We start from the raw sequence: 26,087 nt of genomic DNA, 5'->3' as shown, positions 1-26,087 counted from the left end.
TCTATGTAACATACTGGAAAGATAAATACCAGAATGTTGTCTTTAGTAATATTCCTGGTGATTTTTAAAAAAATTTTTTAATTTTTTTATAAACATATAATGTATTATTAGCCCCAGGGGTACAAGTCTATGAATCGCCAGGTTTACACACTTCACAGCACTCACCATAGCACATACCCTCCCCAGTGTCCATAACCCCACCACCCTCTCCCTCCCCCCCTCCCCCCGGCAACCCTCCTTCCTGGTGATTTTTGTTCCATTATGGAAAATAAAGGAAACAACAAAGTCAGTTTTTTAACCACCCCCTCCCCACTTTTTTTTTTAAAGTAAGTTCTACGGCCAACATGGGGCTTGAACTCATTACTTGGAGATCAAGAGTCACATGCCCTACTGACTGAGCCAGCTAGGTGCCCCCTGTTCATTAACTTTTTAATCAAGAAAAATCCCACAATGTTGTTTATAGTAATTTTTGTGTAGCAGTTCAGGCTGTCAAGCTATGAGTTTCTGAGAAAGGGTGGGCATGGTGGGAGTGGAGAGAAAAGGGATAGAGGGAAGAAATGAAGTAGTGTAAACCAGACTGACACTGATTTGGGCATCTAGGGGAGGAAGAAGGGAAGTTGCTGTGGTTTTGAGCGCGTTCCAGGAGGGGGTCTCCTTCCCAGGATACTGGCTGGCCAGCTTTTTTATTTTTATGACACCCTTCCCCCACCCCCATCTGATCAGATTTCTTCTCCACATGTTTCAGGTACCTTCTGAATAGTTGTTTGTGGTTTTTTTTTTTTTTTTTTTAATTAGAGAAAGTGTGTGCGTGCATGTGCGTGGGCAAGAGGAGGGGCAGAGGGAGAGGGAAAAACATACTCCCTGCTAGGCATGTAGCCCAACTGTGGGGGGGCTCCATCCCAAGACCCTGAGATCATGATCTGAGTCTAAGTCAGACGCTTAACTGACTGAGCCACCCAGGCACCCCTGTGCTTCTTTATTAGCAACAGATATTTATGTCTTTTTTCGTTTTTCTTTTTCCCTGATACATGGAATGTATGAAATGAGAAGAGAGATATAGTTGATAGGTAAACTCTTATGTTTCTCCTAGTTCTCAGAGAGAGCATCTTTATTCGTTACTTAAAATGCCAGTGGAGCATTTTGAAAAATGCCTCAAACTTTTTGCAGGAATATATTTTTGTCAGCTTTATGGAGGTAAAATCGACACATAGTAAAAATCAGGGTTTTTTTACACCTAAAATTCACCTATTTTAAGTGTATAATTTGATGAGATTTGACAGATGTAAACAGTTGCATAACTACCACTACAAACACACAAGGGACGCTTCCATCACTTCACAAAGTTCCCCGTGCTGTTTTGCTCTTAATCCCTTTTCCCCCACCTTCTGGCTGTTGGCAACCACTGTTTTGTAAGTTTTGTCTTTTTTAGACTACATAAATGGAATGATACAGTTTGTAGTCTTATGTATCTGGCTTCTTTTACTTAGCTTAATGGAAATACTTGGAGATTCATCCATGTTGTTAGGTGTAGCAGTGGTTTGTTCCTTTTTGTTGATGAGTTTATTATACAGATGCCACAGTTTGCTCGTCCGTTTATCATTTCATGAATATTTGGGTTCTTTCCAGCTTGAGACTGTTTTATGATTAAAGCTGCTAAGAATATTTGCCAATAAGTGTTCATGTGGACATATGTTTTCTTTTCTCTTGGATTAACACTTACGAGTGGAATTGCTCTGTCATATGGTAAATGTATGTTTAACTTAATGAGAAACTGCCAGACTTTCAAAATGGCTCTGCGTTTTGCTTTCTCATTGGCAATACATGAAAATTCCAACTGTTCTTCGTCTTTGTTAACATTCAGTCTTGTCAGCTTTCAAATTGTAGCTTTTCTAGTGGTTGTGTAGTGGTATGTTGTGGTGGTCTTCACTTGTATTTATTTCTCTAATGTTGAACATCCTTTTATGTTCTTGTTTGCCATCCATATATCTTTGTTGGTGAAATGTTTGTTCATAGATTTTGCCCATCTTTTGTTATGTTGCTGGTTTTATTGAATTGTTAGAGTGCTTTATACTGGATATAAGTTCTGTATTGCTATGTAATTTTCAGATACTTTCTTCCAACTTGTTACTTTATCTTTTCATTTTCTTGATAGCATCCTTAGTAACAAAAGTTTATTTTTAGTGACTGTTGAAAAACATTTAAATTACACGTTTTTTAATATAGTTCATTAGTTTAAACAGATTTTGCAGAAATGCTTTACTGTCACCCAAAATAAAGAAGTATATTAAACATGGTGGAAGACAATGGTAGAACATAGGTATTTTTTATAATTTAAAATTGACCCTGGTTAAAGAAGACAAGGTATTATGATAGCCATTGTTTACTTAACCAGACTACAACAGAATTTATTCTCAGGATTAAGGGCTTATAAAATGGTACATTATTTGAGAGAGAGTATTTTGTTGAAATGAATAGAATAATTTTCCATTTTTTAAAAGTGATTTAACATCTTTTGCATGAAGTAGATGTAGCTTATGTTTGTGATTTAAGCAAACTGGTTTGAGTGAAGGATTTCTTCTACACTGGAATGTCACTTGTAGCAGTTTATGAGAAGCCATGATTGTTAGGCTGAGGCCTATTTTAAGAAATCTATTTTAATATATGGTACGCATTTCATTTTGAAAACCAGAGCCAACTTTTTTTTTTTTTTTTTTTTTTTTAAAGATTTATTTATTTATTTGTCAGAGAGAGAGAGAGAGAGAGAGGAGTGAGAGTGAGCACAAGCAGACAGAGTGGCAGGCAGAGGGAGAAGCAGGCTCCCTGCCGAGCAAGGAGCCCGATGTGGGACTCGATCCCAGGATGCTGGGATCATGACCTGAGCTGAAGGCAGCTGCTTAACCAACTGAGCCACCCAGGCGTCCCCAGAGCCAACTTTTAAGAACTATTAAAATGAAAAATCTTCTGAGGGAAAGATTATCCTTGTCTGAGATACATGTTGTTTAAAATCTTTTCCTTATCTCAAATTTCTTTAAAGGAAAAAGTGGCAACATTGATTTACCATAGCTCATTTTTGTTAGTGAGTCTTGGTATTAAGTCTTTACTAATTTCACAAGTAGCATAGGAATGCATTCTCATGGTAAAAGATGTAATACAGAATGAAGAGTGAAGGGGCACCTGGGTGGTTAAGTGTCTGCCTTCAGCTCAAGTCAGGACCCCAGGGTCCTGGGATCGAGCCCCACATCAAGCTCCCTGCTTGGCGGGAAGCCTGCTTCTCCCTCTCCCACTTGCCTGCTAATGTTCTCTCTCACACTGTGTCTCTCTCTGTGTCAATTAAATAAATAAAGTCTTAAAAAAAAAAAAATGAAGAGCGAAAATCCTTCATTTTCCCTGATCTTGAATTCCTTGTCTCCACTGTCAGTTTAGGATGTATCCTTTTAGTCCTCATACATCTGCACATAAATATACTGAACATAACTTGTAGTTTCTTTTACCCAATAAGGTTTTTTTGTTGTTTTTTTTTAAGATTTGGTTAATTCATTTTAGAGAGCAAGTAAAACAGCATGCCTGTGTGAATGAGCAGGGAGAGGAGCAGAGGGAGAGGGAGAGAGAATCTCAAGCAGGCTCCACGCTGAGCACGGAGCCTGACCCGAGGCTCAATCTCATGATGCTGAGATTATGACCTGAGCCAAGGTAGAGTTGGATGCTTAAGTGACTGAGCCACCCAGGCGCCCCATGACTGACTTCTTATACTTGATAGTCTGATCTTTCCAAGTCAGTTCATATGGGTATACCTCATTCTTTAGATGCTTGTGTGGTGTTCCATACATTGTGTGGATGAACCATAAATTATTTGATTACTCCTTTCCTATTAGTGGAATATCCAGACTTTCTTTCTTTTTTTTTTCATTTAATTTAATTTATTTATTTGACAGACAGAGATCACAAGTAGGCAGAGAGGCAGGCAAAGAGAGAGGAGGAAGCAGGCTTCCCGCTGAGCAGAGAGCCCGATGTAGGGCTCGATCCCGGGACCCTGGGATCGTGACCTGAGCCGAAGGCAGAGGCTTTAACCCACTGAGCCACCCAGGCGCCCCCAGACTTTCTTTAAAAAATTTTTCTTTAAACTGTTACAGATAGCTACAGTGAATATCCTTGTTTGTGTACACTTGTGTGGACATATGAAATGCTTGTTTAGGATAGGTTTACAGAATTTGAATTGCTGGGTGAAAGAGTATGTATGGATATTTAAAATTTTGATATATACTGGCCATTTCCTCTAATAGGCTTAAAGACATAAAGTGACTCCTTTAGGGCTCTAGAATTTCTATCTCATTTCAGAAAGATTGCTAGGATACTGATCTCTTTGTACTTTCAATCACCCTGAAAATAAGAATCCTACTCCTTTTTTATCTTTTCTGATACCTGCATTCTCCTACTCACATCTCATTTTCTGGGCATGTACATGTTCCAAGCTATGTCCTGGGTTCTTGGTTAGAGATCAGAGTCCTTGCCTTCAGCAGGTTCTCTACTTAGAGATACCACTCTGTGGTCTTACCATAGCAGTAGGAACTATCATTTCACCCTGTGTTATTAAGGATTTTTACAACAGAGACTTGGGCTATTTTTTTAAGTCGATTTTTAGTTGTTTTTTTTTTTTTTAAAGATTTTATTTATTTATTTATTTGACAGATCACAAGTAGGCAGAGAGGCAGGCAGAGAGAGAGAGAGAGAGGAGGAAGCAGGCTCTTCGCTGAGCAGAGAGCCCGATGCGGGGCGTGATCCCAGGACTCTGGGATCACGATCTGAGCCGAAGGCAGAGGCTTTAACCCACTGAGCTACCCAGGCGCCCCTCGATTTTTAGTTACATATATAGTGTCTGTTTTATATAAATGTTTTAATAATACTAATATGTTACATTATATATAATATAAAATATGAACAATATACATAATTATAATCCCGATATTATACATAAATAAAATATACATAATTATACATATATAATACATAATATACTAATATTAATGAGATTTTTCTAGCTCATGAGGTATAGTCATAAAGGTATGTGTTAAGGTATTGTGTAGAGGTATATGTATTATGAAGTATGAAAACTTAAGTGCCAACTTTTTTTCTTTAATACAGGAATGGGTTGGACAAGTGGAAATAAGTGCCCTTTCTCTTATGTACAGGTAAACACTGTAGTAACATTAGGAAACAAAAAGTGAGTGGGAAATTAGTATATACTCCATTATACTAAAATTGTTAAAATAGCAAAGCAGTTTTATGCCTTAATTTTGAAACATCTTTTCTAAGATTTTTTTAATTGCATCAATTAGATTTGGATGTTTTATATGTCAACGTTTAGAATTGTAATTCTCAAAATACCTTTGGGAAGCAATATAGACACTTTTCCAGGCCTGTAAACAATATTACTTATCAACTTGATAGAGGAATGATTTCCTACTTTCTCAGGGATGGTAGCTTCAGATAGATGGCCACTAGAACAGAGGCAAAACACCGTGTTACTATTTAACTACTTTTGTCTGGGAGAAGAACAGGTGACTGCTTTACTTTTTCTTCTTGAAATGTCTGTATAAAATTTCATCTTCACAATTTCTGTAATTTTGAAGTCTCCTTTTAGAATTATATCTGAAGGTAACATATATGCAAATTATATTTGAAGTTCTACTTTTTAAAAAGGTACTTTCATACAGGTGTTTTACAATTAAGTTATTGTATTGCTGTCTTTGTTTCCTGCTCTCTCCACCATCTGGGAAATTGCTTGGCACATATTAGGCTCTTAATGAATGAACGAATGAATAATAGTTAAGTCATGAAATACATTTTCCCAGAAGTAATTGCTCAATTTTATTTTCAGGAAAGATTTTATAATTTATCGGGAACCAAATGTTTCTCCTTCACAAGTAACTGAAAATAATTTTCCGGAGAAGGTAAGAATTTTTCTAAGTGTTTCTGAAGGATTTAAGTAAAAGAACCACTTGCCACCTTGACCTTCTAAGCTATAGTTTTAAGGTGACCTTTTTGAAATATTTTTGTATGAAGGTTATGATAATTTTTTTAAACTTCCTGTTAATCGTTATTGAGTCATTTTTTTTTAAAGATTTTATTTATTTATTTGACAGACAGAGATCACAAGTAGGCAGAGAGGCAGGCAGAGAGAGAGAGGAGGAAGCAGGCCCCCCGCTGAGCAGAGAGCCTGATGCGGGGCTCCATCTTAGGACCCTGGGATCATGACCTGAGCCAAAGGCAGAGGCTTTAACCCACTGAGCCACCCAGGCGCCCCTATTGAGTCATATTTTATATTTGGTTTTTTTTCCACAAATCACAGTATTGAACACTATCAGAACATTACACTAGAGGAAGAAACCTCAGATACTAGTGTATATGATTAACTAGACTGTTTTGCATCACTATAAACATTAAGTAGTAAAATTACTTGTGAAAGTAGGTTCTGCCATTGTATCCAAAAATACTTGGGTAATAGTGATATATTTCTCCTTATAAAGATAATTTACTGGCTGAGATGTTATTATCTAGTCCCAAACTGGAAACAACTGGAAAATTATGTAAAGACTAGAAAGAAAAAAAAAAAAAACAAACCCTCGGTTGGTTATAAGAGAACTTTGTTTTAATTAGCTGTTTTGGAATCATCCAGGCCAAGTTGAAGTGTTTTGTCATCATGCTAATGGTGGTAAGAGGGAGGGGAATTGAGTGAAATACTACCTTATAAAAAGGACTTTGGGGGGCGCCCGGGTGGCTCAGTGGGTTAAAGCCTCTGCCTTCGGCTCAGGTCATGATTCCGGGATCCTGGGATCGAGCCCCACATCAGCTCTCTGCTCAGCAGGGAGCCTGCTTCCTCCTCTCTCTCTCTGCCTGCCTCTCTGCCTACTTGAGATCTGTCTGTCAAATGAATAAATAAAATCTTAAAAAAAAGAAAATTTAAAAAAAGGACTTTGGAGTTCCTAAGGTACTTGGCTCTGGATTTGGCCTATCCAATACAGGTTTTGGAATACAACATAATCCAAACAAAATCAGTGTGTCTTTCTTTTTTTCTTTTCTTTTTTTTTTTTTTTAGATTTTATTTATTTATTTGACAGAAATCACAAGTAGGCAGAGTGGCAGGCAGAAGGGGGTGGGGGAAGCAGGCTCCCTGCTGAGCAGAGAGCCAGATGCGGGGCTCGGTCCCAGGACTCGGATCATGACCTGAGCCGAAGGCAGAGGCCTAACCCACTGAGCCACCCAGGCGCCCCTCAGTGTGTCTTTCTCATTGCATAAGCAATTGACTATTTAGAAAGTACTTAAAACTAAAACAGCAGAAAAAAATTTACTTTTGATTGTGCCTCTTAGAGGTCAGCATCTTCATAAGGTTTTGGAGTATTTAGTATTTTACAGTCTTTTAACTGTCTTGTTTTTTTAAGTAGTGGAAATTCTGTTGTTTTCATGTATATTGTATATTTTTTGTGATCCCGTAAGTATTTCCCCAGATCATTGAGAGCTTTTTGATTTAATGACATTTCAGCATTGGATATACCATAGTTGACCACACTGAAGCCTTAGGTTGCTTCTAAAGTAATTTTTTTTTTTTTTTAAGTAGCTCCATGCTAGGCATGGAGCCCAGTGTGGGGCTTGAACTCACCACCCTCAGATCAAGATCTGGGGTGAAATCAAGAGTTGGGCACTTAACCAACTGAGTCACCAGGTGCCCCTAAAATGATCATTTTTTAAAAAATCTTATTTGTGAGAGTATGTGCAAGAGAGAGAGAAGGAGAGAGAGAGGGGTGGGGGAGTGATAGAGGGATGGGGACAGAGCAAGGGAGAGAGAGTATGAGCCAGGGTGGGAAGAGGAAGAGGGAGAAGCAAACTCCCACTGAGCAGGGAGTCCAGTGCAGGGTTCAATCCCAGGGCCTTGCGATAATGACCTGAGCCAAAGGCAGATGCTTAACTGACTGAGCCAGCCAGGTGCCCCTAAAATAATCATTTTCTATTTGGATATTATTTATTAGTAATTCAGAGAAATTGGAGGTAAAAGTTGCTGTGTAAGTGTCCATAAGTGAAGGACTGAAAGGTGTCTTTAATTTTTCCCTTTCAGGTATTACTGTGTTTTTCAAATGGAAATCATTATGATATTGTCTATCCCATAAAGTATAAAGAGAACTCTGCAATGTGTCAGTGTGAGTATCACCGTCATGTTTGTGTAGGAAGTTATATTCCTAAGCTATACAGTCCTAATGCAAACAAACCTGTTTTGTTGCATACGAAGATATGCAGAGAATCTTGGGTTAGCAGAAGTATTAATACTGTAATGAAAACTTGTTTGACTAGGAAAAAATGGAGCTAGTAACTTGAATTTGACTTGTAAATACAGTTATTTCTTTTCTGCAGTAATTCATTTCGGTAATAAGGATTTGTATGTGTTTTTAAAGTTGTTGGTGTAGAGCTTGAAAATCTAAATGAGCAAATCAAGCATTTGATTGTTTTGACACTAGAACAGGGTTTCTTAACCTTGACACTACTGCCATTTTTGGGCCAGATAATTCTTTGGAGCTGTTCTGTGCATTATGGAACGTTAAGTATAGTGTCCCTGGCATGTACCATGTAGAGAGCTGTCTTTTTTTCATTGCAACAAGTAAAAAGCTCTCCAAATTTTTCCAGGTGTTTCTTAGAAGGATAAAATCCCCTCTTCTTCTCCAGTTGAGAATTAACCACTTTAGTAGTCCTTTCTACCTTACTCTCCTTTGTCATCTGTCTGATGAAGTGCACATCACTCAAACAGAGCATTAGTCCTGGGCATGTAACAGCTTTTTCCTTTGTTCTTAAGCTAGTGGTGACCAGTAAAGATATGGGTAATGCAATTTTTAAAATTGATGGATCTGTTTTAAAATAAAAAAGTGTAGCTATCTGTATCCTAGTCTGTGTCCTCCTCTTCTAGCTGGTTAAAATCTAGACATTTCAGCTTTGGGAAGGATAGCTCATGGAGCCTACCTTACCCATACTTCTCTCATGCCTATGTTTTAGATGTTATCAGGGGTGGCAGAAAGGTGATCTGTGAGAAGGTGGTCTCTTTGGGGACTCATTTAGAGGGTGGGTACCTATTGATGAATTTTTAGTTTCAAAAAGATTGCTGCAGTATAATTAAATCAGAGTCCTAAATGCCATCTGTAATGTGTTTTTGAGTATTTGGTAATCTATATTTTTGTGTTTTCTAGAGGTTTTTTGGTTTTGTTTTTTCTTTTTTTTTTTTTTTAAAGCAAAAAAGTTGATTAAATATGCTTCTTTCTTTCAGTGGGTGCTCAGAATACATTTTATAACAGTTATTTTTGGAGTCCCTTATGAAAACCTGTCCTCTTCTAGGAATCTTAAAAGTTTCTTAATGTTTTCTTTCCACATCTCTTAGAGTTGGGCAGATTATGTGACCTTTTTAATTCTCAAGTTTCCTCATCTGTACTGTTAGAATAATAATACTTTGCTGTGTGTGGAATTAAATTTGAACATATGCAAAGGGTTTGCACAGTGCCTGGAATGCAGTAATTGTATGCATGTTTAGCCTTTACTGTTATCATACTTGTTTCATGGTTGTGGTACCTTTTTGTGTTTTAAAAATGGCAGTAGCTTATGTAATGATTTCAGATTAATTACAGAGACAGAAATTCTAGTTGCTTTCTATCTAGATAACTTTTCGATTAAATTGTATTGTTGAGCAGAAGATGTTACAGTTGCCCTAGTTAGGATTTTAGAAACCTGGGCAATAGACATTGTCAATTTTGTGTTAAAACATAACATTAGTTAATGTTGCATAACATTTCTCTTATTCATTGCAGCTCTCCTTTATGAATTGCTGTATGAGAAGGTATTTAAAACTGATGTTAGTAAAATATTGATGGGACTAGACACTTCTGAAGTAGCTGATGAAAACAACAGTGAAATATCAGATTCAGAGGATGACAGTTGCAAGTAAGAATGAATTTAAGTCCTAAAATATCTTTATAGTGCCCTATAAAGAAATAGTTCAATAAGGAATGTGAGGCATGGAGCTGCCTCACATATTGAGGTATTATATATCTCATTATGTACCTAAAATACAGCAATCTGCAGTACAAGATTCTTTTTTCATGCCTCTGATTTTATCTAATTTTTATTATGGGACTGTTTTTGAAAGTTGATGTTTCTGGTTGATAGGCTCTATTTCTGTATAATCTACAAGTATGTATGTATAATATACTTAGTCCTGCCTATATGTGTGTGTGTATTGTAAAATTTTAAGGTTAACCTGTCATTTGTTTACATATTCAATGATGAAAAAATGACCATTTTATTTCTGCAACTTTCTTTTATTGTTTCCTTACTCAGATAATGCCTTCCTTTTTCTTTTTATATAATAATAATCCCAAATTGGGGTACAAGTATGAGAACAGCTCTGGGTAATGTCTCTGTTTAGGATTGTGAATAAACGCCTTTTAACTTAGAGTCTCTGAGGCCTTTTCCACACAGGATAATGTGGATAGTGGTTAAGAGCTTGGGGCCATGGACAGCCAAATCTGGTTTCAATCCTGGCTTCCTGCTAAAGTAACTAGACTTGGGGCAACTTACTTAAGTTCACTAGCATGCCCCAATTCTATATAAAATTAGGATATATTAGTATTTCCTCGGAGGGAAATTTGTAAGAATTAAAAGAAATAATGTATAATGTGTATAGCCTAGTTTCTAGATACGGCGTCTGACATTTTTTAGTTTTTATTAATAATGTTAAAACCTTTACTCTGTGTTTTATAAGAGCTCTACCCAATTCCATTCCTAGTCAGGATAATATTATATTATTCCTAGTGTGTGAGAGTATGAAAGCCTACTTGGTGTTCCATAGTGAAACTAGTGAGATAAATGAAATTAAAACTTAGGATATCTAATTCTTTATTGAATACATCTCCTTTTATCAGAAATACCAGGCATTTGTTGAGTTACATTTTTCTGATCCTTACGGAATAAATGATTGACTACCATTTCTTTGTAAGAGAGAGATGAGTCAGGTTAGAATCTGGGTCTGCTATTGCACATTTAATTCTAGGATAGACTAACTTTAAACAGATAGAAGTTCTGCCCCATCATTTAATCTAGGGTCCTATCTGCTTAGAATGTGCCATTGAGCTTAGAGGAAGTTGAGAGAGTGAGTGATTAGCTTGTTATAGCTTATTACCTATTATGGTGTGGGGGGACTTGAACACATGCCCTTTGGTCCCTGCTCATCATTTTAGCAACAGTTGGGTCTGGAATAGCAGTTGACTGATGAAATAGGTATGAAGTTAAGGCTAGTAAGCTGGAGAAGTTTATGAGGAAAGGTGTGTGCGTTGTAAAGTGCAGTCTTTGTGAACTGCTAATGTGTAGCCCTTGGAACATGGAAGCCATTTTTTTCCTCCAAAGATTGATTTGAGAGCAAGAGAGCACGCACCCACAGCACACGCAGAGGTGTGCACGAGTGGAAGGGGCAGAGGGAGAGGAAGAATCTCAAGCAGACTCCCTGCTGAGCACAGAGCTTGACAAGGGTCTTGATCTCATGACCCTGAGATAACAGCTGGAGCCTAAGAGTTGCCCCACTGCCTGCACCACCCAGGCTTCCCAACATGGAAGCCTTTAAAAAATTTTTTTTATTCTTAAATTTATTTTAATTAATTAATTTACTTATTTTACTTACTTTTTTAAAGGTCTTATTTATTTGTCAGAGAGGGAAGGGGGAGAGAGCATGCACACAAGCAGGGGGAGCAGCAGGCAGAGGGAAAAACAGGCTCCCTGCCAAGCAGGGAGCCTGGTGTGGGGCTCGATCCCAGGACCCTGGAATCATGAGCCTAAGGCAGATGCTTAACCGACTGAGCCACCCAGAGGTCCCTGAAGCCTTTTTTAAATTAACTTCTTGTTGCATTAATAACATTTCTCTTCACTTGTATCATGTCTGGCCTAAGGAGGCTAAGGCTTTAATTAGGGAAGAATGGTGCATAATTATGTTATGATAGTTAGGCATAGTTTGGGTAATAAGGAGGATGTCACTCTACTCTTGTGCCTAGATTCCTTTCACTTTCATATTGGTCAGTCCTGCAGTAGTGGGAAGTATGGGTGATTTTTTAGTCTAGACAGGTTGAGGTCTCTTAAATATTGCCACATTTAAGGACACAGATTTGGAGATTGTCCTGAAGACTGAGATTGATTAATTAAGGAGGAACTGTAGGACAGAAGACTACAGTCTCGTCTCTTCTTTTGTTCGTCCTGCCATCTCTATGTTCCCGCTTTTCCAATCTCTTGGCCACCCCAGGGTCTTTCCACTTGCTGCTCTCTGCCTGGAATACTGAATAGCCATATGATTTGCTGTCTCATCACCTTTAATTCTTTATTCGAAAAGGCATCTTAGCAAGTACTTTCCTCATCTCACTTATTTGTTATTTCAAGCCTATGTCTCAGTGCTATCACTTCTGCTACCTGGCTACCTGGACGCCACCCTACCCTGTAGATAGTACTTATCATCATTTAACATACTGATTACTTAGTTTGTGTTTGTGCTCATTTGTTATGGAATATTTTGTTTAATGGAGCCTCATCAATATACTGAAAGAAAATTTTTACATTAAATGTTTTATAAATTCAGTTTTTCCATCCACCCAAATTTCATAGTTCTGTTTCTGTTTTTTTGATGATTGAGCCTTACATAAAGAATTACTGATAAAGTTTTTGATCTATATCTTAATATGCATACACATGTGTATGTATGTGTCTGTGTTCGGGCGTTTGTATAAATACATCCTTATACTAAAGCTTGTATGAACGCCACTGGAATATAGCTTTGACGTTTTGAAACATAATTATGACTGGAGATTTTTATGTAAGGTTAAGATAAGTTAATTGCATAAACACATTTTTGTACTTTAAATTATGGTTATATTTCTTTTGTAGGAGTAAAACTACCACTGCTAATGATGTGAATGGAGTTAAAGCTTTGTCAAGCGATCAGGTATTTTTTTTTAACGGTTTTAACTAGTTCTTCCACTTAAGAAAGCACATTAATTTAGTCTTAATTTTTACTTGTACATTTTCTTTTTTTTTTTTTTAAGATTTTATTTATTTGACAGGGAGAGAGAGAGATCCCAAGTAGGCAGAGAGGCAGGCAGAGAGAGGGGGAAGCAGACCCCCTGCTGAGCAGAGCGCCAGATGCAGGACTCCATCCCAGGACCCTGAGATCATGACTTGAGCCAAAGGCAGAGGCTTAACCCACTGAGCCACCCAGGCATCCCTTTACTTGTACATTTTCAATGGAGTCAGGATCATCTGACTCTGAGAAAATTTTTGTTGACTTCCTAATTTTTAAAGTTTTCTTTTTCATTTGATTTTACTCTTATATGTATCTCAAGCAAAAATGTTTTAAAAGCATTTCTGTTCTGTGTTGATTGGACTTCCTGACTTTGTTTGTTTAGAACCCGAAAAACAATGGGAACTCTGCTAGCCTCCCTTTGTCTAGAAAGGTTCTTAAGTCACTCAATCCAGCAGTCTATAGAAATGTGGAATATGAAATCTGGCTGAAGTCTAAGCAAGGTAAGTTAATCTGTATTTTCCGTAAATTTGCTTTGTGACACTTGAAAGTAATTAAGTCAACTTGATATTTATACTCATACTGTTTACAGCTCAACAGAAACGTGATTATTCCATTGCTGCTGGCTTACAGTATGAAGTTGGAGATAAATGTCAAGTAAGTGATTATATAGAGGAAGAAAAAATTTTACTTGAAATCTTAATTTATTGTAATAGGAATTAAGACAGTTCAAGTTTGAATGCATTGTTAATTTGAGATTTCAGAATATATTTTATCACATATGCATTTTAATAGTTGTAAAAGTTTAGCTTTTTGATCCATTAGAGTACATTACCAAAATTGTATGTATATAAAAGCCATGGTGTCCCATCATGTGATCTTTAAGTACAATGTCAGTCTTTGAAAAAGTTGTTTGAAAGAAGTAACAATAACATAGTAGATTTTTAGATATTTTCATTACACTTGGTAGATTGCAGAAATTGATTCAGACTTGACATTATAGGCCAGTTTGTTTTATGAAAGTCATCCTAGAAGATTTTGATGGGTACATAATGGTTTTCTGTTGGATTGAGAAAGAGTGAATAGTAATGAAGGGAGTTTTGCCATTCATTTTGAGTAAACTATTGCTCTGGATTTAAGTAGCTGATTGTTAAAGGCGAAAGTTGGGTTAGATCAGTTCTCAACTTGGAATGATTTTGCAATCCTCACTCCCTATTTGGCAGTGTATGCAGACAACTTTTGTTGTCACAGCACAGCCGGGGAGGTGCTATTGACATCCACTGGGTAGAGGCCAGGAATACTGCTAAACATCCTGCAGTGCACAGGACACCCCCTCTTACCCCTAATAAAGAATTGTCCAGTCTAGTGTCAATACTCCAAAGCTAGAGAAACTGGATAATTTTTAAGGTTCCCTGTTTTCTTTTTTTTTTAATGGAAAAATAGTCCTCTATTCCAAAACAGAAATAACCTATGTACATAAAAATTTTATTTGGAGATAATTTTCACAAAAAATGGTTTTCATTGATAAGTGTTGCCTTTTAAAAATTACTTTAAAATAGCCATTGACCAACATTTTTGCTTGACTTGTGGTAACACTCATTTCCTGTGTGGTAAAGTGATTTGTGAAAAGTATCTGATTGATGAGGATTACATTAGCATCAATGATAGCCTATCTTAAGAACTTTTAATAAAAGTGTTCTGATTCTGAGGTATTTGAAAGGAAAGGAAGAAGAAGATATGATTTATTTATGTTCTTCCTTGTGGAATTGTCAGAAATGTGCTGTAATCACAGAACAGAATTGTGGAATCTTTTGTTATAGTGATTTAGAAAACTTGGAAAAAAACAGAAGTGAATCTCGGGCTTATTAGGGCCCCCCTCCCTCTCATTTCCCCTTAACAGAGAAGATCGCTTATCTTATGCTGCATCACTAACACTTGCTCGTTATTTTAAGTCAAGTATGTTTCCTTGCTTTTGGTAAAGTAGATGCTCTTGATAAAGTAGATGGTAAAGCAGATACTTGTTTTAATTTTTTCCTTTTTAAAGTATTTTGTTTCTGTACCTACTAGATTATCTCACTTGGGTAAAATTTAATTGCTATTCTATTACAGAAACTGCTGTGACTCAAAGGTGATTTTACTCAAGCATTTAAGATGTAGTTTAAACTTTTGACAGATTAACTTCAGAAAGATCTGTTTTATTGCTACGGCGACTGTTGAAGGGGGGAAGGCTCACTATCCTTTTGTGAGTAATGAAGAATGAAACCTCAGCTTTAGGACTAGATTTAGAAATAGGAAGTTAATTTGAAGCAGTGCCTCGTACCTTGGGCTTATAGTGCAGTGATCACCAGGTACCCAGTTCATTGAGTACTGTTTGACTCTAGGAAGAAACCTAAAGGCTTATTCTTGTCACAGTTTGCTGTTGGGTAATATGAACTGTGTATTAGAGAACATGTCATGGATCTAGTTTTAGGGAAAAAAAAGGTCACAGTTACTCATTTTAAAAATTGAGAAAGTGAGAAGATAATAGTAATTATAATATGAGGTTCTCTCATTTATAGAGTGGTTGCTATGTGTTAGTGCCCTTTCTGTATATCGTATGTTCCTCATTCCATCTCCATGAGTCCTATGATGTAGGTACTATTATTAGCTCCATTTTGCATGTGAGAACACAGAAGCATGAAACAAGTAACTTGCCAAAGGTCATATTGCTGGTAAGTAGAAAAGATGGGTCTAGAATCCCGGTATGTGCAGTGCTGGCGCCCTTTGTTCAGAACTGGGGCATGCTGCCTCTCTTGTTTGGAGCTTGATAGATTGTGCTCCTGCATCTCCATGAATTACTTAGAGAAACGGTTTATAAAATTTTGGAAGTGTGAACAAAAAAGGCTTTTTTTAATGCTAGAAGTACAGAGGTCTGGGAGGTCAGGAAAGTATTATGGTATACCATTTTGAGCTTGGTTTTGTTTCTAACAGTATATAGTCATTTTCTCTTTAATTAAAAATAAGATTAAAAATTTAAAAGGTGATCATTAATGTAAAGGAAGCAGGTGACTGATTTTTCTTTCTGGAATTGTTCAGCAGGTTAGGTTGGATCACAGTGGGAAACTTTCTAATGCAGACTTTCCAGGGATTCACTCGGAGAATGGACCAGTTTTGGTCGAAGAACTTGGAAAGAAGTATGTACTGCTCTTCAACTGAGGCATTTACTGTCTCTTCCACCTAGCCTATTGTAATCATGAGGATTTCTAAATTACCCTGTGTATTTGTAAATTAATCAAAGGTATTGCCTTTGTGTAGAAAATGAATTCATTTAGATCTCTTGAAAGAGCAGTTTGAGTTCAGATTTTGTGTTTTGTGTGTTAATGCATTTTAAAAACTTGTTTTGTTGTTTACAGTTTAAAATGTGCCATTCTTTGTAAAGGCAGTTTGGGAAATTGACTCTTTTGTAACTGTAAAGTGGGGAACGTTGGAGGACAGGGACCACATTCATTTCTAATTTTCACTTAGTACGACATTGCATGTAGTTCATTTTCACTAAATGTTTGTCACATGGGGTAGTAAAATACTATGGTTGACTTGCTGTTACACAGTCTTTATAGCACCTTTTGTTTCAGTTGCTGCTGTCTTTGTTAGAAAAAAGGGTAGTGAGTCACACCTAAACTTTACTAGGGAAAATATCAAACATGCAAATGTAAAGATAGTACATTGAACCCCACTGTAAGCATCACCCTGTTGCAGCAGCTAACTGTGTTTGACAGTCTTTTCTAATCAGTTCTCCCTAACCCGCTTTTAAAAAAATGGGTATGGACTTGAATAAAGCAAATGCCAGACAACACATCATTTTAATAGACACTTGGCTGCTTATGTATTTCTCTAACATAATATGGACTCCTCCCTCCCCACCTTAGCTGTAGTACCATCAGTACATCTAACAGAATTAAAGTCATTCCTTTTTTATCCAATCTTTTTCTTAGATTGTGTTTAAGGCCTTTTAGTCTTCTGTTTTTTTAGGTTAGAAAATATGCTTTTGATTTATGTCATCTGACTTGATTAGAATTATATCTGGATTGCTAAATGCTTTGTATTTTAATTTAAGAACTAAAACTAAATTCTTTTGTAAGTTAAAAATACTCATGCAGAATACTTAAGTAGATACTCTCACTAGGAATACTTTGTTTTTATCAATGTTTTTCTCTTGAAGACACTCCTCGAAGAACTTCAAACCACCTCCCTCTGAAAGCTGGAACACCGTATCAGGGAAGAAGATGAGAAAACCTTCCACTTCTGGACAAAATTTCCACTCTGGTTAGGGTTATATCAAATTAATCTTTCTTTGGGGGAGGGATGTTGGTACTTGGGTTTGTTTCTTTGTTTGTTTGTTTTTAAATAGGAAAGTTATGCGATTTTTTTGGCTTCTTGTCACAGACATGGATTACAGAGGGCCAAAGAACCCAAGCAAGCCAATAAAAGCTCCCTCAGCACTACCTCCTCGACTCCAGCATCCTTCGGGAGTAAGACAACATGTATTCTCTAGTCATTCTGCAGGGTCACAGTCTCAGAAACCCTCCAGTGAGCACAAAAATCTTAATAGGACACCTTCACAGATCATAAGGTAACCTTCCTGAATGCAAAGGAAATAGAAAATTGAGCAGCATTTCTTTTATCTGCCATGTTACATGCATGTAAATAGTTACAATTTTTTGTTTGTCTGTAGTATAATATTAAAAGTATTGTTGATAAATACCATGTAAGGATTTTAGTTTTTTATAATTAAATGCATAATTCTCACTAAATCAAAGTAATTTTGAGTAATTTTTTCAAATGATATGGGAGACCTTATCCTAGCCAAGTCTATTCTTGCACTTAATAGTTTTCTGGTAGCTTGTGATTTGTTAAATGTTCCCTTTATATAGGAACTTAACTAAAATGGTCTGTTGCCTTTGTTCTGATAAGTTTGGGTTTGTGACATGTGCCTAATATTGAATGGGGCTACAGGTTGTATATAAGTTAATGTAATCATGCATATTAGCAATCTGATTGAATATCCAAAGACAGACGAACTTCAGGATCATAATTTTCCTGTACAGTAGATTTTATTTTCTCCCTAATCTGTCTTTTTGTGGAGTAGTTTATAGCCCTTAGGGTGTGTCTTAAGTTGAGGCTGTCCTTTTCATGCAAACTTAGCCATGTCTCTTCGGCACTGGAGCCCTCTTTGGGTACTGTGACCATTGCCTTCCCCATTCCAAGCTTCTTCTCCCCAACTGCCTGAGCAGCTGTAGCATCAGCTTATGTGCTTGCCAAACTCTGGTCTTCAATTCCTTTATTTCCAGCTTTTGGGCATTCCCCTTTCTTGGGAATGTCCTTAACCTTTTTCTTTCTTTTTTTTTTTTTTAATTAATTTTTATTTATTTTAGAGAGTGTGGGAGTTGGGGAAGGGCAGGGGGAGAAGGAGAGGGAGAGAATACCAAGCAAACTTCTGAGTGGGGAGCCCAATATAGGGCTTAATCTCACGACCCTGAGATCATGACCTGAGCCAAAATCAGAGGAGTCCTAAGCCTAACTGACTGAGCCATCCAGGTGCCTGACACATCCAGGTGTCAGTAAAGATAGTTTATATAATGAAGATCTTCAGGATAGAGTTGTAGCTTCCTAGGCTGTCATATGCCAAATACTGTGTTAGTTTTCTGGGGCTTTTTTAGCAAGGTACCACAGACTTCTGGCTTAAAACAGCAGAAATTTATTCTTATGGGTCTGGAGGCTAGCAGTCTGAAATCAAGTTGGCAGTAAGGCCATACTCTTTCTGAATGCTCTAGGGCGAGTCTGTTTCCTATTTCTCCTTTGGTGTTCCCTGGCTTGTGGGTGCATCACCCTGGTCTCTGCCTCAATCATCACATGGTGTTTTCCCTGTGTCTGTCTCTCCTAATAAAGATAGGAGTCATATTGGGTTTAGGGCCCACCCTCCCCTGATATGATCTTGTCTTAACTTGAAGTCATATGCACAGGTACCAGTGGTTAGGACTTGAATATATCTCTTTGGAAAGTAACACTTCAATCCTAAAAACACCAGGACCCTCAAGTTCATTACATTTTTCTTTTTAGTTTAACAAATTATTAAGGATAGGAAATTATTTTGTGTTCAAAATCCAAAGCATTGGGCGCCTGGGTGGCTCAGTGGGTTAAAGCCTCTGCCTTCGGCTCAGGTCATGATCTTGGTCCTGGGATCGACCCCGCATCGGGCTCTCTGCTCAGCAGGGAGCCTGCTTCCTCCTCTCTCTCTGCCTGCCTCTCTGCCTACTTGTGATCTCTGTCTGTCAAATAAATAAAATCTTAAAAAAAAAAAATCCAAAGCATTGAGAATTTTATTTATTTTGATAATTCTTCCTATCCCAAATTTCCCAGTAATCTAGTTTCCTTCCGCAGAGGCATCCAGTACTCACAGATTCTTGTGTTTCCCTCCTGGGATACTTCACATATGCATGAAAATTACATATATATTCACAAACCAACTTCCCAAAAGTTCTAATAAGAATAAATGATTAAAAATCAGTCCGAAGAAAGATGTGACCTCATTCCTGGTTAGTGAAGCAAATACAGTCCTGAGAATTGGCCTGGGTAAAGAGTGGTCAGGGCCGTTCCTTTTTGGCATGCCCAGCAACAATGTGCAGGGACATTCAGGGATCGTGGTGGGTTATCGTTCCTAACAGATAGAATTGGAGCCATTAATCAACTGCTTGTGGCTAAAGCCTGTTGTTTGGACATTAGACTCCCCTAACATCTGGTGGCATCTTATTTAAAGTAGGCAAAGGACCTAAGAGTATTAACTTATTTTGAATATTAACTTTGGAAACCTAAAAATATGAAGTAGATATATGAAGGTCATGGGCAGAATTAAGATTTTCCTTAAATAAAGTTCACTTTTTTTAAGATTTTATTTATTAACTTGACAGAGATCACAAGTAGGCAGAGAGGCAGGCGGGGGTAGGGGCGGGAAGCAGGCTCCCTGCTGCGCAGAGAGCCCGATGTGGGGCTCCATCCTAGGACTCTGGAATCATGACCTGAGCCAAAGGTAGAGGCTTTAACCCACTGAGCCACTCAGGAACCCCAAGTTCTCACTTTTTTAATAGATTAAAAAAGAAACATTTTTGGGCGCCTGGGTGGCTCAGTGGGTTAAGCCTCTGCCTTCGGCTCAGGTCATGATTCTCAGAGTCCTGGGATCCAGCCCCGCATCAGGCTCTCTGCTCAGCAGGGAGCCTGCTTTGCTTCCCTCTCTCTCTGCCTGCCTCTCTGCCTACTTGTGATCTCACTCTAATAAATAAATAATCTTTAAAAAAAATTTTTTTCCCCTTGAATACAAAGATCCTCTTTAGTGTTTTAAAAATTAAAGAAAATACACATAGACTAGGAAGGGGCTGATTTTATACTTTTGTTTACCACAAACTCAATTTATGGCGAGTGTTTTGTGGTGTTGTAGCCAATCTCCTAGGAATTGGTAAAATAATCAGATGGTTGTGAAATGTCATTGTCTTCCTAGGGTCTTTTTTATGTGTTAGCTATATACTTGATGTGTAAAAACACTGGAGAGCAGAAGGCAGTGGATAATATACAGACACTAAGCTTCAAAGAATTTTTGACATTGTAATTGATTACATGGGAACCTACTTGGATTTGCAGTTAAGTGTGCCTTCTCCACTGTTGTTGTGAGAGTGAATTTTATTAGCATATGGAAGCAAATTTAGAGACTCCTGATGACTAAATATTTGGAATAAGAGTTTCAAAAAAATCTGAAGTATGGAATTTTATAGCTAATAGTCTAATTGATTTAAGCCTATTACTTTATCTTGACTTTATTTCTTATTTTTAACACATCAGCTTTTAAATCTTTTAGTTATAGAATAAAAGAACTGGGGGTGCCTGGGTGGCTCAGTGGGTTAAAGCCTCTGCCTTCAGCTCAGGTCATGATCCCAGGGTCCTGGGATCGAGCCCCACATCAGGCTCTCTGCTTGGCTAGAGGCCTGCTTCCCCCTCTCTCTCTCTGCCTGCCTTTCTGCCTACATGTGATCTCTGTCAAATAAATAAATAAAATCTTAAAAAAAAAAAAAGAATAAAAGAACTGTAATGTTGGGCCTAATGACTGACCTCTCACTTTTTTTCATTTCTTACTGGTACTGGTCTCTGTCTTTGGAGATAATAAAATATAACAGTAACCAGTGCAGGATTGCCATGTATGTTTTCACTGCGCAAGTGCTGAGAAAGAGTAATGTCATTGTTGAATGTCTCTGCTCCAGTTAACTGCAAATAGGAAGGATTTGGTTCTTGTTGTCTGATGGGTAAGGGTGAGGTGGACAGTTTGGGTGATGGGTGATGGTGGTGAGGTAGTGTTAGCTTTCCAGGAATGCCTGGCACTTGCCGAATCCTCTCGGGGGTCTGAGAAAGACTGGTCTAAGATTGTGAGGGTCCAGATTTGCTCCTCTCCCTTTTTTTCCCCAACTGGGGTTGACATCTGCCCTGTTGGAATTAGGGTGTGATTTTAAGTGGAACTACATGAGGACATGAAGTGGCTATTCTTTATTTTGGAGATTAAAAAAAAAAAAAATCATGGGAACTTGGGTGGCTCAGTGGGTTAAAGCCTCTGCTTTCGGCTCAGGTCATGATCCCAGGGTTCTGGGATCGAGTCCCACATCGGGCTCTCTGCTCAGCAGGGAGCCTTCTTCCTCCTCTCTGTCTGCCTGCCTCTCTGCCTACTTGTGATCTCTGTCTGTCAAATAAATAAAATCTTAAAAAAAAATAATAAAGAGTTTATAAAAAAAATCAGATGGTATCATTGTATCCTCATTTGTTTTATTTTTAAAAAGACTTATTTATTTAGCTTTGGGGGAGGTAGGGCAGAGGGAGGAGAGAGTCTCAGGCAGATTCCCCATTAAACTTGGAGCCTGTCAATGGCTTGATCTCACGACCCTGAGATCATGACCTGAGCCGAAATCAAGAATCTAATGCTTAACTGACTCTGCCACCTAGGTGGCCCCGTGTCATGTCTGGTATTGTGACCAGGTATTTTTCCTGTATGTTTTGGATTTTCATTTTCCACTGTTGTGGAACTGTTAGACATTGTAGAAGTGTTATTCATACTGTCTATAATAGTTACAAGCCATATAAGCACATTAGGGTTTTGGTATAGGCTAGTAAACTGTTCATTAATTTCTTGTCATCCTTCTCAGACCAAAATTATGTTGAGATGATGATGGCAGACTTATCTGCAGTTCTTATCTAGTCTTAGTTCTTATCTAGTCTGGCGTATTTTAATTTTTATTCTTTCTAGCTTTCTATCTCTCTCAGTGGTATCATCAAAAAGCAGGAGGATAGTCCTGGTGTCTGCTTTGAATGTTGCCCTGAAGTGTACAGAAAATGAGAGTGCTCTTGAGATTTAAACTAATAATTTTACTTTTCTTTTGAAAATGAATTATATGACAGTATTGGACTTATGGCATAAAGAATATATATAGTACTTAAGTTTCTGCTCTAATGAAAAGGAAAAACATCTCATTTATTTCTGTACCACTTGAAAGTGAGTTATATTTTCCTTTTCTTTTTTTTTTCTTTTCTTCCCCTACTAGTCTTGACTCTGTCATGTTGCCATAAGCTATAGGATCTTCCATTTACTAAACATGTATTAGTCAGGCCGCCAAAAGTTCTATAATGTCACATTGCAGCTAAATTAGTCAAATATTTGTATTGCAAAAAGAAGTTCTTTTATTTTAGGTACTCAATACATTTTGTCTTTTTTTTTTTTTTCATGACGAGAATGTTTTATTTGACAGAAAACCTGATCGTGAGAGAGCTGAGGATTTTGATCACACGAGTCGAGAATCTAACTATTTTGGCCTCTCCCCAGAAGAGCGCAGAGAGAAGCAAGCTATAGAAGAATCTCGTTTACTCTATGAGATTCAGAACAGAGATGAACAGGCTTTCCCAGCCCTTTCCGTATGTATAAGAAGAGATTTTGAAAGTTGTTCACAAATCTTTCCTTAATATAGTGTTTGTATTAAACTATAGTTTCTAATGATAGACTGGTAATTTTTTTTTTAAGATTTTATTTATTTATTTGTTAGAGTGAGAGAGAGGGAGGGAGAACACAAGCAGGTAGAGCAGCAGGCAGAGGCAGAGAGAGAAGCAGGCTCCCTGCTGAGCAAGGAGCCTGATATGGGACTCGATCCCAGGACCCTGGGATCATGACCTGAGCCGAAGGCAGCAGCTTAACCAACTGAGCCACCCAGGCATCCCTAGACTGGTAATTTTTAAAGTGAAAGGTACTTTAAAAATTATGTAGTTGCCCTTCATTTTCACATTTTTCGTGAGGCGATGAGGTTTGAAGATACTACTTGTTGGCAGAGTTGAGACAAGTAAATTGGTTAGCTCACTAGTTTAGTATTTTCTCTTGAGCCAAAAAAAACATGTATTTTGTTAGCTAAAGTTATGCAATAGAGGTTCATATTCAGTAAACAAGATACGTCTATAAAATCAGGAAACTCTTTTTAGTGTCCTTTAGTAAACCCACCAGGACCCAGTTAATAGATATAGAAAGAATTGTCATTCAGGATGTTTGCTGTCAGTGGTGGTAATCCATGTAATCCTGTGGCTTTGCCCTTGCTCTGTGTGTCAGGCGGGCTATGATGGATACTTCTCTGATGAAAGAAATGGTCTCTTAATTCTATGGGGGGAGTCAGAAGGGAAAACGATTCTCATGTAAAATGAGGTAACTAACTCAGTTTGGGGCACTGAGGGTCCCTGTGCCTGTGGTCTTTCAAATATTGGTAAGTGTACCAAGTACCACGTAATTCAGAGTGGTGGACACTTTTTTTCTTGACAGTGGATTAAACAAAATGTAATGCAACCAGGTATACCAGTATAAAAAACATTAAAGCACCATATACTCAATTCTCTGTCCTCTCACCTCTGTGGAATCCTTTAGAGGTGTGAGATGGTCAGTTGAAACCACTGATCTGGAATAGTAGTTCAGTCTGGCCACGGAGCTTGGAGCTTATGAATTACTGGAAGAAGTGCCCAAATCCATGTGCATTATGCTAAGTATATTTGTCTCTATGTGATAGATGTTATTTTCCCATAACATAATGTTTAGATAATAAAAAAGTACAAATCATTTATACTTGTATCCTAGCTTTTTGTCCTTTTGTTGTTGTTATTGTAAAATACAACTAGTGTATGTGAATGGTAAAAGTGGTAGTGAATGGTAAAAATACCACTAGTGTAATGTGGGAATAAATTGAGATTTTTTATGGTTAAAATGGGTCATCACACTCACCATTTTCAGACCTGTCTTGGACTTGATAGTGACTTAGGTTTGTCTTCTAGAAAATTCCTGTCACAGAGGGCTGAGTTCTTGTTCTCAGCTGTGTGCAACTCATAGAGAGCTAGAGAAGGAAAGGACTTTTAGAGATAGTTTAACTTAGAAACCTGACTTTGTCCCTTTGTTTCACCAGTTAGAAGGTTAGATCTCATGCAGAGCTTAAGAATTTGCTGATGGTCAGCATTTCAGTGGGAGGAATCCTAGTACACTGTATCTGCTAATTTGACCTTGGGTATTTTTTCCATCACAAAGGTCTGGCCCTACAATGGGCTTTTGAAGATTTGTGTGAAGGGTGCTATTCTTGGTGCAAAGAACACAAGTGTAATAAGTTGGAAGGTGAAGGTTTGGTCAGGGTGGCTTCCTGAAGAAGAGGTATGAGGAAGTCACTCTACTAATTTAGGCTAAAGGTCTGATTGCCTAATATTTTTGACTTATTAATAAGCATATTGCTATAGACTATATAATTAAACAGGAACTCTGTGTCCTATTTTTTATAGTTTTGGAAGTATAAAGACATCAGGTATGAATTTTGATATTTTTAATCAGATACATGAAGAGTAAGATGAATTATAAGACTTTTGTTCATACATTTGTGGATAGATCTTTAAAACAAAGTATTGGATTTTTGTTCGTTTTAAGAGCTCATCAGTCAGTCAGTCAACTTCTCAGAGTAGCAACCCATGTGTCCAGAGAAAATCATCACACGTCAGTGACAGAAAAGGAAGCAGGCGGAGAATGGATACCGAAGAACGGAAAGATAAAGGTATGTTATTTCATCATTTGAAAGCAGATGCTAGAGCTCTGTGTCTGGTTTAAAGTCATAGGCTTTCTAAATCATTAAGTAGTTTAACAGTTACATATCTCACTTGCAGAGAAACATTGACTCAGGCTAAAAGCATGTTAAATGTTACCCTGAAAACTGCATTTTTCATTGACTAAACACCGTTTAAATAGTACTTTAGCCTTTGTCTTCATATTTTGTTGTTCTAGCCTCAGACCTATCTAGTGGCTGATACTGTTTTTTTTAATCTTGATCTGTTACAGACTCTGTTCATGGGCATATTCATTTGGATAAAAAACCTGAGCCAAGCACACTGGAGGTAAATGTTTTAAATAATAATTATATCTCCCCCCCGCCCTAAACATGATAAAATAGCAGGAAGAAGGAGAAGCTGGAGATGATTTCATCATTTCATAACTAAGTATTACAGAAGTAGAAAAGCAGAAAAGTGGGAAAAGATGATGGTACTTGAGAATTCACTCACAAATTATAACCCGTTTCTTCGTGATGACCTACCTGAATTAGTGGAAAGTAGCTTTTGCTTTCCATTATTCTATAGTAGATTGAGATTTTTAAAGATTTTTGAAACCACATTCCCAGTAAAAACTGCCCAGCAGTTTGGTATGATCAAGATGTGCAGGCCAACTTACCTGTTGAAGACCAGATATAATTGAAAAAATACTTAGTCATGAGAGGGTTCAGTCAGGTATAGGTAGGGTGTATAGGCAACTACGTATACCACTGTATAGGCAAACTTGATTATTCTAGAATGTGGTTTGTTTTTTTTTTCTTTTTTAAGACTTTATGTATTTATTTGACAGAGATCACAAGTAAGCAGAGCAGCAGGTAGAGAGGGGGAAGCAGGC

At 37.5% G+C, this 26,087-nt stretch overlaps 1 protein-coding gene across 2 annotated transcripts in view; it reads left to right on the top strand.

Annotated features, from left to right (window-relative positions):
• The window catches only part of OTUD4 (OTU deubiquitinase 4), a gene marked incomplete at its 5' end in the record, with an annotated part of 45,081 nt that overhangs the window by 9,213 nt on the left and 9,781 nt on the right, over positions 1–26,087 (top strand). Inside the window, 13 exons of one of the 2 annotated variants that reach the window (XM_080797540.1) lie at positions 5,140–5,186; positions 5,876–5,948; positions 8,108–8,189; positions 9,837–9,969; positions 12,949–13,006; positions 13,467–13,584; positions 13,674–13,738; positions 16,160–16,254; positions 17,280–17,383; positions 17,504–17,690; positions 22,894–23,056; positions 25,080–25,203; positions 25,485–25,540. In XM_080797540.1, coding sequence (XP_080653666.1) covers positions 5,140–5,186; positions 5,876–5,948; positions 8,108–8,189; positions 9,837–9,969; positions 12,949–13,006; positions 13,467–13,584; positions 13,674–13,738; positions 16,160–16,254; positions 17,280–17,383; positions 17,504–17,690; positions 22,894–23,056; positions 25,080–25,203; positions 25,485–25,540 — 1,305 coding nt within the window. Of the gene's footprint in view, positions 1–5,139; positions 5,187–5,875; positions 5,949–8,107; positions 8,190–9,836; positions 9,970–12,948; positions 13,007–13,466; positions 13,585–13,673; positions 13,739–16,156; positions 16,255–17,279; positions 17,384–17,503; positions 17,691–22,893; positions 23,057–25,079; positions 25,204–25,484; positions 25,541–26,087 lie in introns of both variants that reach the window. The other variant, XM_080797539.1, reaches the window with a different exon arrangement.

The sequence above is a fragment of the Martes martes genome, assembly GCF_963455335.1.
Source record: "Martes martes genome assembly, chromosome: 2".
NCBI classification, from domain to species: domain Eukaryota; kingdom Metazoa; phylum Chordata; class Mammalia; order Carnivora; family Mustelidae; genus Martes; species Martes martes.
Note: the sequence above shows the minus strand (reverse complement) of the source record. Positions and strands in the feature narration are given on the sequence as shown.